The 15,388-nt window shown below is 53.9% G+C and overlaps 1 protein-coding gene across 2 annotated transcripts; it reads left to right on the top strand.

Moving 5' to 3' along the window:
* The first annotated feature begins 3,665 nt into the window (after positions 1-3,665).
* Positions 3,666-13,536, top strand: ALPI (alkaline phosphatase, intestinal). Of its 2 annotated transcripts, none has more exons than XM_060301438.1 (13): positions 3,666-5,933; positions 6,435-6,650; positions 8,530-8,757; positions 9,078-9,649; positions 10,887-11,002; positions 11,195-11,369; positions 11,448-11,620; positions 11,793-11,927; positions 12,019-12,091; positions 12,188-12,322; positions 12,405-12,596; positions 12,917-12,983; positions 13,135-13,536. In XM_060301438.1, exons 5-13 carry the CDS (start codon positions 10,889-10,891, stop codon positions 13,484-13,486), a joined length of 1,416 nt encoding a protein of 471 aa, XP_060157421.1. In that variant the 5' UTR covers positions 3,666-5,933; positions 6,435-6,650; positions 8,530-8,757; positions 9,078-9,649; positions 10,887-10,888; the 3' UTR covers positions 13,487-13,536. The 2 variants fall into 2 exon arrangements, with proteins under 2 accessions (XP_060157421.1, XP_060157420.1); XM_060301437.1 differs by having other exon boundaries at positions 9,078-10,774; positions 12,917-13,033.
* Positions 13,537-15,388: the final 1,852 nt, after the last annotated feature.

The following is a 15,388-nucleotide window of genomic DNA, read 5'->3' as shown; positions in this document are numbered from 1 at the left end:
TTTGTCTTTGTCTGACTTACTTCACTTAGTATGATAATCTCTAGGTCCATCCATGTTGCTGCAAATGGCATTATTTCATTCTTTTTTACGGCTGAGTGATATTCCATCGTATATATGTACCACATCTTCTTTATCCATTCATTTGTTGATGGATATTTAGGTTGCTTCCATGTCTTGGCTGTTGTAAATAATGCTGCTATGAACACTGGGGTGTTGGGACTTCCCTGGTGACACAGTGGTTAAGAGTCCACCTGCCAATGCAGAGGACACGGGTTCAAGCCCTGGTCCAGGAAGATCCCACATGCCACAGAGCAACTAAGCCCATGGCCACAACTACCGAGCCTGCACTCTAGAGTCTGCGAGCCACAACTACTGAGCCTGTGTGCCACAACTACTGAAACCCGCATGTTACAACTACTGAAGCCTGTGCTCTGCAACAAGAGAAGCCACTGCAATGAGAAGCCCGCACAACACAACGAAGAGTGGCCCCCGCTCACTGCAACTAGAGAAAGATGAAGCAACGAAGACCCAACGCAGCCAAAGAAAAATAAAAATAAAATACATATATATATAATTCTGTCTTCTAAAAATAAAATAACCACCACCCAAATCAGGAAATGGAATGTGGCCTTCGTCCTCCCCACCCCATCCCATCCCCTTTCTCCTACACAACCTATCCCTTCCTTCCCCACCAAAGGGAACCACTGAATTTTCTGAAAATCATTTTCTTATTCTGATTTTATCTGCAATATGGTTTAGTTTTGACTTGTCAATTTAAAGAAAAAAATAACCAAAGAGTTATGAGTTTAGTGTTAACTCAAGGACATTACTGAGGACTATAGCCTGGGAAACAGTGTCTCAGATTGCTCTGAGGAACTGCTCTGCAGAGGTGGAGGAGGTGCCAACATATATATGATTTTTTTGGCTATGAAAAAACATAGTCAAGCACACATCTCAGTAAAAGAGTAGTGCTGACCAGGAAGAACAGATATCTCAATGATTTTAGTGCTTTTCTATGTATGGCTCTTTGGAATTATTCCTGAGGTATGCTTCTCAACTGTCTAGGGACTCATTTATCCAAAGCACAGAATGCCTCATCCTGTTTTTTCCACCATGAACTCCCCTCAGGGCACACTGTTGGTGGGCGACTGCAGTGGGTTTCAGTTTAACCTTTGGTATAGCTGGATGGTGAAGGACACTCTGTTCCTTTTTTTTGTTGTTGTTACAGTCTACCCCCTTTTTGGTCATAAGTTCAACCAAGGTTTGAGAGGCATTTCATGACCAATTTGTCCCATGGTTCTAGGAAGTGTCATTCCTAGGTCAAGTGAGGATTCCATTGGTAGGCCATTCATGTGCTATGTCTGGATTAGACCCTGTTAATAACCTAAAACCTCTCTGGATCATCTATCTTACTAGTCTATTATGATCCAGGAAATGTTTCTCCCTTGTTGCTTCTTCCCATATCTAGAGTTATACTACTACAATTAATATTCTAGAGAGCTACATATGTGACTAATTGTCTCAAGGCATTTAGTCATCAGAGAACTGGTTATCCATCAGGTAATACAAGAAACAAGAATCGTGAAATGGGCAAGATATAAGTACTATAGCTAGCTAGCACCGGTAGCAAGGTCATAGTACAGCAGCGAGAGAGAGAAGGGAGGATTTACTACTTGCAGCAACTAGGGAGAACGCCGGCGATCTGCCCAAAGCAGTTTCTTCCGGAAAAGCAAAAGTGGGGAATTTTTAAGCTAAAGGTACATGTGTGTTCATGCAGGGGGCTTGGGCAGTGGACAGAGTTCAAGCTTCAGTTGATTGAAGTCATGAGGGTCAGAAAAGGCAACATCGTCATCCCTTAGGTTCCTGTTTATCTGGTGGTTGAGCACCCTACGGGGGAGGGTTTAAATTCTGCAAAACAGCTCAAGACAGTTAGGCTAATTCCTACCATTGAAATAGAACTGGGAGTCTTTACACCTGATTCATTATCTTTGCAATTGTTACTTCTCTTGTCTGATAAGTTCGCCCTTAAGACCATTATTACTGAGACCTGTTCAAGGGAACACGTTGTGGCCAGCCTTAGAACACAAAATGGCTTAGGCCAGAAAATGGCTTCCTTATGTCAAGAAAGTCTTTCCAGTTCTCTTTCTCCAGGGACTTCTACCCAAGCTGGTTACACCATCCACCGGTAGAGACATAGCTGTAACATACCTATGACAAACAGATAACCAGAGATCTCATAGCTTCATTTTAAAACTTAGTCATGACCAGGTATTACACTATAAAACTTACTAGTTTATAAATACCAGTTGGAATAAGTTATCTGCTCAAGTGGCTAAGGCTTTTTACTATTTGCAGAAAACATTTTAAGATTTGTATTCGTCCTTGACAAATCCTTAAAGAGGCTGTGAATTAGATTTTAGATGAGAGAGCCTTTTCAGCAGTTTGAGTTTTAAAAGACTTCTTTTCCCTTTCTTCTCCTTTGGTTTCAGATTCTACCTGATAGAGTTAACTGGGCTCAGTCTCAGGCCATTATGGGCTGTATTTACATTTCTGATTTGTAGAGATTTGTAAGACAAGGACAGTTGCTTTTCATTCCCAAAGGAACTGGGTTGCCACCTAAATGATATCAAAAGATTGATTTGTCCAACTACATTTTCTTTAATTTGCTCCTTTATATCAGTTAGAATATTTCCAACTAAACTGGAAATCAAAAGATTTCTATAGGGGCTTCCCTGATGGCGCAGTAGTTAAGAATCCGCCTACCAATTCAGGGGACACAGGTTTGAGCCCTGGTCCGGGAAGATCCCACATGCCGTGGAGCATCGAAGCCCGTGCACCACAACTACTGAGCCTGCACTCTAGAGCCCGCGAGCCACAACTACTGAAGCCCGTACGCCTAGAGCCTGTGCTCTGCAATGAGAAGCCCACGCACCGCAACAAAGAGTAGCCCCCGCTCACTGCAACTAGAGAAAGCCCGCACGCAGCGACAAACACCCAACGCAGCCAAAAACAACTAAGTAAAGTAAATAATTTTAAAATTTTTTTAAAAAGATTTCTATATTCTAGATCTTTAGGATTCAATGTACCATGCTTTGAAAAGTTTGCGCAAGGCATTCAACAAAGGCCCTCTTTCAAGTCTGGACTTCTGGTCAAAGTCAGACCAACTCACCCTAGGGGCAAAAAAAAAGTCTCCATCATTGCTTTTATTAGCCCCCAGTTTTTACCTCATACTGTATGGGCTCAGGTAATCCTAGTGATTTTCTTAAGTATTTTGAATTAACATTGCCTAAGAGGCAGATGTATATGCCCTGTCTTTTTTATAAATTTATTTATTTATTTATTTTTGGCAACGTTGGGTTTTCGCTGCTGCACACGGGCTTTCTCTAGTTGCGGCGAGCGGGGGCTACTCTTCTTTGTGGTGCGCGGGCTTCTCATTGCAGTGGCTCCTTTTGTTGCGGAGCACGGGCTCTAGAGAGCAGGCTCAGTAGTTGTGGCACAGGGGCTTCGTTGCTCCGCGGCATGTGGGATCTTCCCGGACCAGGGCTCGAACCCGTGTCCCCTGCATTGGCAGGTGGATTCTTAACCACTGTGCCACCAGGGAAGCCTTGCCCTGTCTTATATACCAGGCAGAGGAAGCATTTCCCAATGAGACATATGTCTATCCCCACGGTACAATCAGGAAAAGGAGAAGTAGCCATCTTACATAAAGCTTATTCAGATACACCACTTTTATACAAACTTTCATCTCCCAAACAAGTCCACATTATTTACCCCAAGTAGAAAAATTTTAAAGGCTAGAAGAAAAATATTACACTTGAGATACCTGACCGGCAATCACTTGGGGCAAGAGTTAGGCCAATTAATCAAGTCCAAGACTGACAAAAGGGGTCCCTTGGCTCGACCCCTCACTGGGGACCCCAAAGCCTTTTTTATGAGAATGGATAAAATAGCAGGGTGGCAGGGATAAAAAGGAAGGTTTCTGGGGCTCCTTGCAAAACAGAGACTTGTTGATGGAGTCCTAACGGAGGCTAAGGTTTAGGGTATAAGAGTTGATGGAATTGAGATGTGCTCTACTGGATGCCTTCTTTCGTGATTTGCATCTTTCATTCAGCGCTGTTGGTGAGAAGCAGTGAATCTGTTGCATGCAGCAAAAGTCTCATCACTTCCATTGCCGTCTGGTATTCCACGTATGACGATGCTGTGATTTTTTCCTGCCGATGCTATTTCCAACCTCTGGCTGCTTATTAAATGGTGCTACTTTAAATGTGTTGGCACGCACCTCCTGGGGCACATGTGCCACGGATTCTCCAGGACATTTACGCAGAGTAGAACTACCTCCGTCATGGGACAGGCATGTCCTCGTGTCACTGGGGAAGGCTTGTGTCTGCAGTGGACTCGGTTCCGTCTCCTCTTCTTCTCCAAGGCTCGCAGAGTTGGGCTTTTTGGTCTTTACCAGCCTGGGGTCTGTGATACCACCATGTGGTTTATGCTGCATCACTTGAACGCCTTTCCAATGTCTCCCTGTATGAGAAACCTGTCCAGTAGGGGCTGGAAAGGCAGCTAAGGCAGAGGCAGATGGGAGAGTGGCTGACAGAGCAAGGACAGCTGCAGAAGAGGGATTGGGGGAGGGGCTTTCTGAGAGGCACTGTTCAGAGGGAGCCAGCAAGGAGGGCAGGGACCAAGGAGAGGGCAGATTCTGAGGGCCAAGAACGGTGTCACACCATGTCCCAAAGTGCCTCTGCCACCTTCCTCTGCCAGTGACTCCCGACCTGCCTCTGCCCCAGCTCCGCCTCCTCCAGTGCCACCCCCTCCAGCAGCATCTTGGAGGCCGACCTCCTCAGCCCAGCATCCCCTCCTCTCTTTCCACCCTCTTCTAGCCCCTGAAGCACAGCCCAGCACCAATCCTGCGACCTCGTCTTGGAACTTACATCCAGACTTCTCTTCCGCCCAGATTCCATGGGAACCCACTTACCAGCTTGACTTCCTGCCCCTCTCCCAAGGGCGCCAGACACTCTGGTCAGGGGAGGCCCCTGGGCCCCAGCCCGTAAGGTCCACACTCTTCCTACTAACCAGCCCAGGGGACCTCAATTCTTCCCCGGGACAGTGTCCAGGAGCATGAGTGGGTTGAGGCATCCCGCACCCCCCTAGACAGGAGGCCCCACACCGGTTGGGTCTGCGGGGGCTCATCTGGGCCTCCAGGTCGCTGCTCAAGAGACTTTAAACTGAACCAAGTTGTCTCCTTTGAAGAACATGCAGCCGCCGAGCTGGTTTTTGTCTCTGAGACCCTCTCTGGCCAGCCTCTCTCAGAGAGCCCCACAGAGCCTCTGAGACCTCAGCCCCACCTCCTGACCTGCTTCCAAGGCAAGTATCATGAGCTCTCTCTACTAACAGTTGCCTCTGGGGCCTTCCTTTCAGCTTTGCCACGTCCCTCCAACCCCAAATGCCAAAACTGCTGCTGACCCTTCTGCAGGTGGAGAGATTCCCAGCACGAGGGCGAGCGTGATCCCTGGGGTTCCCGGATGAACCCCGATGTGCGCCCTCCAGCTCTGCTGAGTCCAGAACACATCTCTGCAGACATTTCCCCCGTGTGACCCTTGGGTGCCCTGGGGTTCGTGCTGTCTCTGGTTCCTTCCACAGGCCTCCCAGGACTGGCCCTTCCCGAGGCTGTTCTCCAGTCACTCGCATCTGCCCCTCGGGAAGTGCAGAGCCAGGTTCTGAAGCACGCAAACCATAGCCACAAAGAAAGGCGGCTTCCCCTCCCCCAACGCCAGTGCCTTCACCTTCCATGTGACCTCCGAGAACTCTGGGCGGCTGACTTCCACAGGACTCCTAAGGAGCCTGTGACCCAGGGGCCGCGACCTTGCTGCTCTCAGCTGAGCGCTCCTTTCTGAGCCATCAGAAAGCTCCGGGGCTGTGATGCGCCTAATTGCTATGTGAGCAATGCTGGCCTCCCTGTGACCAACTTTCCTGATGGCCCTTGCCTCAGGCATGCTGGGAGGAGGGATGGGTGGCTTCAGAAATGCATGGGCAGGCCTGTCCAGAGGCGAAGACCTCATCAGGAATCCCACACCAGCCAGGCGCTGCCACTCTGGCTGGACTAGGCTGAGATGACGTTCCCCAGCCCCAGGGCTCACCACGTGCCCTCCTACCTCCCTGCCAGATGCCCAGGTGGCCTCAGGAGGCTCGACACCTCCCTGATTCCATGTGGCCCCCAAAGAAAAGAAGGCAAAATAAAACTTGCGTTGGCTTCCCGCATCCCAGCACGAGTGGGGACGTTCATACCATCTCTACAGGATTGGTGGGAGGTGGAAATGAGAGCTGGGGACGAGGGCCCAGGGAGCACTTGCCCCTAGAGAGGGGGGCCTCCATTTCCCCAAAGTGCTGGGGGGGGGGAGGTGTGGCCTATTGATGATCAACAGCCTTTCTGTTCCCAGCTGCCGCCCTGCTCTCCCCTGAGTGGAAGGACTGTCACTACAACTCCAGGGGACATCGTGAGACTGGGAGGGCAGGAGGCAGGCAGAAGGCATCCCCCATGGCTCGGCTGGTGCTGCAGTGGGCTCGGCATCACACCCCCCTGCCGCCCGCTGCCGGCAGTGCCTGCAGGGTCCACCATGCTGGGGGCTGGGACACAGCCCAGAGAGCCGAGGGTGGTAAGTGGAGACAACGGTGGAGGGTGCTGGGGCTCTAGATGGGGCCCCACAGGACAAGGCCTTCCTTCCCAGAGAACAGAGAGACCAGGACAAACATCCCCCAGAGAGCAGGCTCCATGCAGCTGGCCATCCCCTGGCCCGAGGTATCCGTAACCCCAGAGTGCAGGACTGGAGGTGTCATCTCTTACTCCAGAGCAGAAAGCTCCGCTGCCTGCTGCCTTGTCATCCCTGGGCTCCAGGGGACAATGTGTAAGAGCATCTCATCACAGTCAGGTGACTCAGGCCCAGAGGAGGGAGGCAGGGTGCCCTGGTGGGAACATGGACAAACATCCTTTGTTTACTGCAAGAGACACAGGGTTTGTATTTGGTCTCCGGTCCTGCCCAGGCACAGGACAAAATGCACACGAAACCAAGAGGGGTCATAGCTGATGATCACTTAATCTCATCATAAGAAAAGCATTAAAGCAAACTTTATACTCCACACCTATTAGCATGGTTAAAATTAAAAACAGTGACAACACCAAATGGTGGTGTGAATGCAGAGAAACTGTATCGCTCATACATTGCTGGTGGGAATGCAAAGTGGTGCGACCACTCTGCAGAACAATTAGGCAGGTCATTTCGGTTGGGGGGCCGCAGGGGAATGTGCTTTCTTAAACAAACAAACAAAAACACTAGACATGCAACAACGCTGTGACCCAGCATTTGCACTCCTGGGCACGCATCCCAGAGAAATGGAATGAAATGAAATGTTCACGCAAAAACCTGTCCGAGGAGATTCGTGGCAGCTTTATTCATAACAGCCAAACCTGGAATCAGCCTAGAGGTCCTTGCACATGAGAATGGTTAAACACGCTGCGGGGTCCACTCACCCCGGACACTGCTAAGCGGCACAAAGGAGTCAACAGCTGACCCTTGCTCGGGTGAATCTCCAGGGAAGTAGGCTGAGTGAAAAAGACCAGTCCCAAAGATTGTGTGGGGCTTCCCTGGTGGCGCAGTGGTTGAGAGTCCACCTGCTGATGCAGGGGACACGGGTTCGTGCCCTGGTCTGGGAAGATCCCACATGCTGCGGAGCGGCTGGGCCCGTGAGCCATGGCTGCTGAGCCTGCGCGTCCGGAGCCTGTGCTCTGCGACGGGAGAGGCCACAGCGGTGAGAGGCCTGCGTACCGCAAAAACAAAAAGAAAAAAAAGATTGTATGATTCCACTCATGTAACTTATTTGAAATGACAGGATTTTAGAAATACGGGACAGGGATTAGGGACAGAGGGTGGGGTGGCTGTAAAGGAGCAGGTGGGGTTGGAGCTGCTCAGCACCTTGACTGTGCTGGTGTTTACATGAACCCACGCATGTGATAAGATGGTACAGAACCTACACAATCACAGGTGTGCACGTGTAAAATGGGGGAATCTGAAGAGAAATGTGAAAATCTGTGAATTATAACACTGGAGAAGATTGGACGAAGCGTACAAGGGATCTCTATTATTTCCTAGAACCACAAGTGAATCTACAGTTATGTCAAAAATTCAAATTAAAAAAGGGGACTGGGAATTCACTGGACTAAAGATTAATCTTGGAGTAACAAAACTTTAACCTACGGCCTGGTCAAAGGAACCGATTCATTAATTAAGGGCCTGCCCAGGCGTTAGTCTCTCCTGACCTGTAGCCAAGAATTTTCCAAGCACAAGACTATGCAGGGGACAGAGGCAGCTATGGAGGCAACTCGCAGAGGCCAGGAAGGATGCCCCCTAACCCGGTGTGTCCTCTGAGAGCTAGAGTTTCACCTGGGTCAGCGTGGTGAGCGGGTGGAAGAGCAGGTCAAGGGAGGAGGAGAGGGCTTCCCCGGTGGCGCAGTGGTTGAGAATCCGCCTGCCAATGCAGGGGACACGGGTTCGAGCCCTGGTCCGGGAAGATCCCACGTGCCGCGGAGCAACTAAGCCCATGCGCCACAACTACTGAGCCCGTGAGCCACAACTACTGAAGCCTGCTCACCTAGAGCCTGTGCTCCGCAAAGAGAAGCCCGCGCACCGCAATGAAGAGTAGCCCCCGCTCGGCGCAACTAGAGAAAGCCCGCGCGCGGCAATGAAGACCCAACACAGCCAAAAATAAGTAAATCAAGTAAATAAATTAAAAAAAAAAAAAAAAAGGAGGAGGAGCCCAGAAGTTCTGCCTGAGGGGAGGGCACACTGGGGAGTGGGGCTGGGCAGGGGGATGCTGGGGGCCAGGGCACTTTGACTCAGGGGGTGAGGTGGCTGCGTGGGGAGGGGCTACTGCGGTCCACTGGGGTGGGTGGGGCTGGGAGGTACACGTTGTTTTCTTTGAAAAAAATTTCCTAATTGTGGTAAAAGACACGACATAAAAGTTCCCATCTTGACCACTTTTAAGTGTCCAGGTCAATAGTGTTAATCTATTCACATTGTCGGCCACAGGTCCCCAGAACTTTGTCATCTTGCAAACCTGAAAGTCTGCATCCATTACACAAGCCCCCTCCTCCCAGCTCCTGGCAGCCGCCATCCTACTTTCTATTTCTACGCGTCTGACAACTTGAGACACCTAGTGAAGTGGAATCACACAGTGTTTGTCTTTGGGGGACCGGTTTGTTTCACCGCGCATCATGTCCTCAAGGTTCATCCATGTTGTAGCAGGTGTCAGACTTCCCTTCCTCTTTAAGGCTGAATAATATTCCATTGTAGCTGTATCATGCTTTCTTCATCCACTCATCTGCTGGTGGACACTTGCCTGCACCTCTTGGCGACTGTGAGGGCTGCTGCTACAAACGTGGGTGACAAATACCTCTTCTAGATCCTGCTTTCAGTCCTTTGGGATATATACCCAGAAGTGGGATTGCCGGATTGGAGGAATGTTTTGAACCCAACCTGGGGCAACTGAAACCTCTTAGCTCCTTATCAGAAGCTACGCCTGTGAGTGTGCCTTGCCTGTGGGGAGAACAGACTCACCCCTGGCTTCCATACCTGTCCAAGGGAGCAGAGGTCAACTTCAGGTACAGGGCACTAGTCCCACCCCTGCCAACCCTTTACAGGCACCTTCCACGCGCGCACACACACACACACACACACACACACACACACGACAACGCTGGCCCAGCCTAGCCCTCAGTAATTGGAGACACACACAAGGCCCCCACTCTGCTGTCACCCAGCTGCACCCTTTTCCACAGCAGGAGAACTTTAGGCCCAGGTTCCAGGGCCCCTCCTCTCCCGCCACCAGCCCCGTGCCCGCCCCACCTGCCCAGGCCAAGACTGGTGAGAAGCTGAGTGGGTGGCAGGGCAGCCAGACCACCCCACGTGTCTCTGTGCCTCAGGGCACCAGGAAGGCCAACCTCGGCCCCTGGCCTTGGCTGTGTGCCTCCAGTCGCATCTCCCTCAGCACCCAGGGCCAAACCAGGCCATGCTGACTTTCAGAAACTACTGACACATGAGGTGAATGAAGGAGAGATGGTTCTCCCACAGGACTTGGTGAGCAGAGAGATGGGAGTGGCCCCCATCAGGCCCTTGCAGATGTTCCTCAGGCAAAGGGCCTCTGCCCCCTAATCCCCACCCCACCCTGAAGAGCCAGCTGGGGACCATCCTGTGAGGGAAGGACCTGCTTCCATCAGGACCCCCGTGCACTCAGCCACACCCCTCCACTTCCCTCTGGCAACATGGCTTAAAGTCATAGGTCAGGACCAGGGACAGGGTGTGGCCGCCTCGGGCACTGGGCGGGACACAGAGCCTTTTACAGCCGGGATAAAGTCCTCCCTGATTTAAGCCCAAGCAGCTTGTACTGAAGCTGATACCCTGGTGTCCCAGCCTCGCCCGAGAGCCACGTCCCCAGCGTCCCAGCCTTGACGCCCTCCGCCATCGCACAGGCATGCAGGGGGCCTGGGTACCTCTGCTGCTAGGCCTGCGGCTCTCCCTTGGCTTCAGCCCAGGTAGTGAGGCGCCTCCCAGCCGCCCCCCGACACAGGGGGCTCCCCGAGGCTACCTGAGTCCACTCTCCCCTTGGCCAGTTGAAGAGGAAAACCCAGCCTTTTGGAACCGCCAGGCAGCCCAGGCCCTGGATGTTGCTAAGAAGCTGCAGCCCATCCAGACGGCTGCTAAGAATCTCATTCTCTTCCTGGGGGATGGTGAGTGCTCTAGGCCTGTCCATCCCAGCGCCCCGCAGCCCTGGAGCCCTCGGCTGCCGGCAGACACAGCGTGGCCCTGGGGACTCAGGCCTGACACAAGGTGTACCTACAGGGATGGGGGTGCCCACGGTGACAGCCACTCGGATCCTAAAGGGGCAGATGAATGGCAAACTGGGAGCGGAGACGCCCCTGGCCATGGACCAGTTCCCGTACGTGGCTCTGTCCAAGGTAAGGGCTGAGTGGCCTCAGGGTGCTCTACACCAGAGGGGTGGGCGTGGGGCTAGGGAGCATGGCAGGAGGAAGGTCCCGGGAGGGCTGGGGCTGAGGTAGGGCCTGGGTACAGTGAGCATGGGCCCCAGGGCCTGGGTCAGGATCTGGGTGTACACCCGTGAGCAGAGCTGAAAGCATCTCTGCCCCCAGACATACAACGTGGACAGACAGGTGCCAGACAGCGCAGGCACGGCCACCGCCTACCTGTGCGGGGTCAAGGCCAACATGAAGACCATTGGTGTAAGTGCAGCTGCCCGGTACAACCAGTGCAGCACGGTACCTGGCAATGAGGTCACATCTGTGATGAGCCGGGCCAAGAAAGCAGGTAGGCTTGGGGCCAGCTTCGCCGGTAGGGACAGGCTCAGAGACCTCAGTGGCCCATCCTGACCTCTGCCACCCCCAGGGAAGTCAGTGGGAGTGGTGACCACTACGAGGGTGCAGCATGCGTCGCCAGCTGGCACCTATGCACACACGGTGAACCGTAACTGGTATTCGGACACGGACATGCCTGCCCAGGCGAAGAAGGAGGGCTGCCAGGACATCGCCATGCAGCTCGTCTACAACATGGACATAGATGTGAGACGTGAGGGGCAAGGGGCAAGGGGCGGGGCTGGGCGGGGGGGCGGGTCCCACACCCGCCACAATCCCAGGCCACCCACAGACCTGGCTGGGACGCTAGGGGCTGTCTGAGGAGGGAGCAAAGGGCCAGCCGGGCCCCGAACCCACTTACCCTAATCCCTGGCCCCAGGTGATCCTGGGTGGAGGCCGAAAGTACATGTTTCCTGAGGGGACCCCAGACCCTGAATACCCAGGCAACACCAGTGAGAACGGAATCCGGAAGGACCAGAGGAACCTGGTGCAGGAGTGGCAGGCCAAGCAGCAGGTGATGGGGGCTCGTGGGTGCAGGGGGTACAGCAGGGCAGGGGCTGCAGGGTGTCGGGCTATGGGCTGAGGCCTGGTCCTGCCCCTCCCAGGGCACCCAGTACGTGTGGAACCGCACGGCGCTCATTCAGGCATCTAAGGACCCCAGTGTAACACACCTCATGGGTAATGACCCCACCCCACTGTCCTCCCCCGGGATGGCTGCCTTTGGTCCTCCTTGCACCCTAACTTGCCGGTCACTACTGGTCCCCTTTCCCACAGGCCTCTTTGAGCCAGCAGACATGAAGTATGAGTTCCAGCGAGACCACACCAGGGACCCATCCCTGCAGGAGATGACGGAAGTAGCCCTGCGTGTGCTGAGCAGGAATCCCCGTGGCTTCTACCTCTTCGTGGAGGGTGAGTGGCAGCCCCTGATGAGCAGAGGAAGGAAGGGGGCAGTCAGGGCAGATTCGGCATCTCATACGTGACCTTCTTGCAGGAGGCCGCATTGACCACGGTCACCACGAAGGCATAGCTTACAGGGCGCTGACCGAGGCGGTCATGTTCGACAATGCCATTGCCAAGGCCAGCCAGCTCACTAGTGAAGCAGACACGCTGATCCTCGTCACCGCCGACCACTCCCATGTTTTCTCTTTCGGAGGCTACACACTGCGCGGAAGCTCCGTTTTCGGTAAGCCCAGGGAGCGGCGCGGGCGCTTTTCCGGAAGTTACATGGCAGACTTTGCTCTGAGCCAGTTTCCTCATCCGCCAAGTCGGGTAGTAAGAGCAACTGCCCTGCACGGCTCCGGCGAGGAGTGAGCCAGTGAACATGCCAGACGTGGCCGGGCCCAGCACACAGGAGGCGCATGGAAGGCTGGGGCCAGCGTGCTCACCGGACCCCCTCCTCCCTGCACGGCTCCGGCGAGGAGTGAGCCAGTGAACAGGCCGGAAGTGGCCGGGCTCTGCACACAGGAGGCGCATGGAAGTCACCGGACCCCCTCCTCCCTGCAGGGCTGGGTTTTGACAAGGCCGCTGACGGCAAGTCCTACACCTCCATCCTCTATGGCAACGGCCCGGGGTACGTGCCTCCTAGAGCCTCAAGGCCCGACGTCAACGAGACCAAAAGCAGTGAGTGCAGAGGGGGCTGCGTTGGGGGCGGGACCCCGGCCGGGAACTCACGGGAGGGGTCCCGCCTCCCCGCATGCCCTGAACTCCCACCCTCCGGTCAGGCGACCCCGCGTACCGGCAGCAGGCGGCCGTGCCCCTGAGGAGCGAGACCCACGGCGGCGAGGACGTGGCGGTGTTCGCGCGCGGCCCGCAGGCGCACCTGGTGCACGGCGTGCAGGAGCAGACCTTCGTGGCGCACGTCATGGCCTTCGCTGCCTGCGTGGAGCCCTACACCACCTACTGCCACCTGCAGCCCCCCGGCGGCCCCGCCGACGCCGCGAACCAGGCCGCCTGCCCGCCCTTGCTGGCGCTGCTGGTCTCGGCGCTGCTGCCGGTGCTGCTGGCGACTGGCCCGCACTGACCCACACCCGCCCCGGGCCTCAGGGGCTTCTGTTCCCGCGCAAGAGCCGCTAGCCCAGGCCACACCCGAGCTGCCACCTCGGAGTCCCCACCACGGCGTCCCATCCTGGCCACCGCCCCCGCGTCCCCCACCCGGCCCTCCGCCAGCCCCCCGCCCTTCACGGGCCCGGGCCACCCTGGAGGCTGAGGCCCTGATTTTCCTGTGACACCTATAGTCCTCCTCCCTGCCCCCAAGCTCGGTGGCCTAAGATTCTGTGCTGTGCAGCTGGGACCCCAGGAAAGGCGGGGGCTTGGACCACGCAGTCTCCACTTGGCACCCGTAGCCCTGCCTGCGGACCAGGCAGGCACTCTCCCAGAGCTGTCCCTAGGCCCGCCTAGAACCCACGCCTCGCCTTTCCTGGAGACCCGAGGACTTAGGGGCCCCTGCGGAGGCGTGGCTTCCTGTCCTCCTGGAACCCACCCTGTAGGCACCTTGCTGGCCAAGGAGGCTGCTGGGACCAGGACAGCCAGGGGGCCCTCGACACAAAGTCCTCAGCCGCCCCTCCTGGGAACCCAGCGGTACCATTAGAAAGGAGACGGCGACCCAGGAAGGAGGCTTGTCCCACGTCACTCAGCTACCGTGATGGTGCCCCCCCCACCCGCCCCGGTGCCCATTCCAGGCTGGGAGAGCCAAGGAGTAGCGGGGGAGCTATGGGTTCCGGGAGGGACAAAGCAATTGTCAAATAAACTGTTATACAGTGTGATGCCCGGAGTGATATGTTCTAGGCAGAAAACTCCTTAGCAAGTGGGGGCAGAGTGTGTGTCTGTGTGAGGGGTGCGGGGTGATTCACATCAGCAGTCAGGGAGGGGCTGCCTGAGGAGCTGACGGCTGAACAAGGACCAAAGGAAGTGAGGGCTGGAGCGATGCAGAAGGACAGCGGTGCAGGGGCCCTCAGGCAGCAGCGGCAGGCGCCGGTGAGGCCAGAGGCAGGATCAGAGTTGGAGGGAGTGGGGCAGGTAAAGAAGGTAGAAGCTGAGGGGACAGGAGGGATGGGGGCGGGGTGCAGAGGGGGAGGGCATAACAGGACCTGACTCTTAGAAAATAGCCTGCTGGCTCCTGAGGGGAGAAGAGGCTCTTCTGTTGCTTTTTTTGTTGTCGCAGGTTGTGAGGCAGAGGTGGGAGCTGGGAAACCAGAGAGGAAGTGCAGACTCGTAACATTTCTGACCTCTGCCTGAGAACATGCCTGAGCACCCATTCCAGTGTGACTACACTCATTGAGTATCTATCCCCAAAGGGAACATTTCAGAGAATTTTATAAAGGTGAGGACAGCCATATTTTCTGATAAATTTTATAAAATTACAAATTTCTTTGTACATTTACAAAGTTGCAAGAAAGCATTTTGCTCTCACTAGAAATGTTAATATGACAGTATGCTCCTCTATTTACTAAAATTTTGATTTAACGCTGTAAAACATCGATTTGAAGGCCAGGCTCTCAGGGCAGTTTACTTCAACTCTGGGTTTTAGTGGCTGTCACGAAGCTATGGAGCTGAATGGAAGAAGGTGGTTTATGTTTCATAGGTGGGTTCAAATCCCAAGGAGACTCTACATTTTCAAACTACAGGTTTAAAAACAGATTATTCTGGAATTAGTGATCATGGCTGCACAACTTTGGGTATTCGAAAAAACCACTGTATTGTACGCTTTAAAAGGGTGAATTTTATGGTACGTAAATTAAACCTAAATTACAACCAGTTTCTGTTTCCAAGTTTTTAAAAACTGTGCAGGTATGAGGGGTCTTATCAGTCAAAGAGTGTTGGACACAAAATCATGCGTCCATGGAAACATTCTCAAGCATCAGTTCTAACATCTTTATCTTGAAGGGGCAGGTGCAGAGAAAGTGTGTTTATTTTTTTCAAGCTTTTTATTGGGTGCTTAAGACTGATAGCTGTTGATAAAAGAAATGTTCACATATT

The sequence above is a fragment of the Globicephala melas genome, chromosome 7, assembly GCF_963455315.2.
Source record: "Globicephala melas chromosome 7, mGloMel1.2, whole genome shotgun sequence".
NCBI lineage: Eukaryota > Metazoa > Chordata > Mammalia > Artiodactyla > Delphinidae > Globicephala > Globicephala melas.
This window is presented reverse-complemented; position numbering and strand designations above follow the sequence as displayed.

Excerpts from the sequence above, each read along its gene's own strand:
- ALPI (XM_060301437.1), top strand. The coding sequence starts at position 10,519 with ATGCAGGGGGCCTGGGTACCTCTGCTGCTAGGCCTGCGGCTCTCCCTT. Across the intron at positions 12,092-12,187 it reads CAGTGTAACACACCTCATGG|GCCTCTTTGAGCCAGCAGAC; the intron begins GTAATGACCCCA and ends CCTTTCCCACAG. Across the intron at positions 13,034-13,134 it reads CGTCAACGAGACCAAAAGCA|GCGACCCCGCGTACCGGCAG; the intron begins GTGAGTGCAGAG and ends CCCTCCGGTCAG.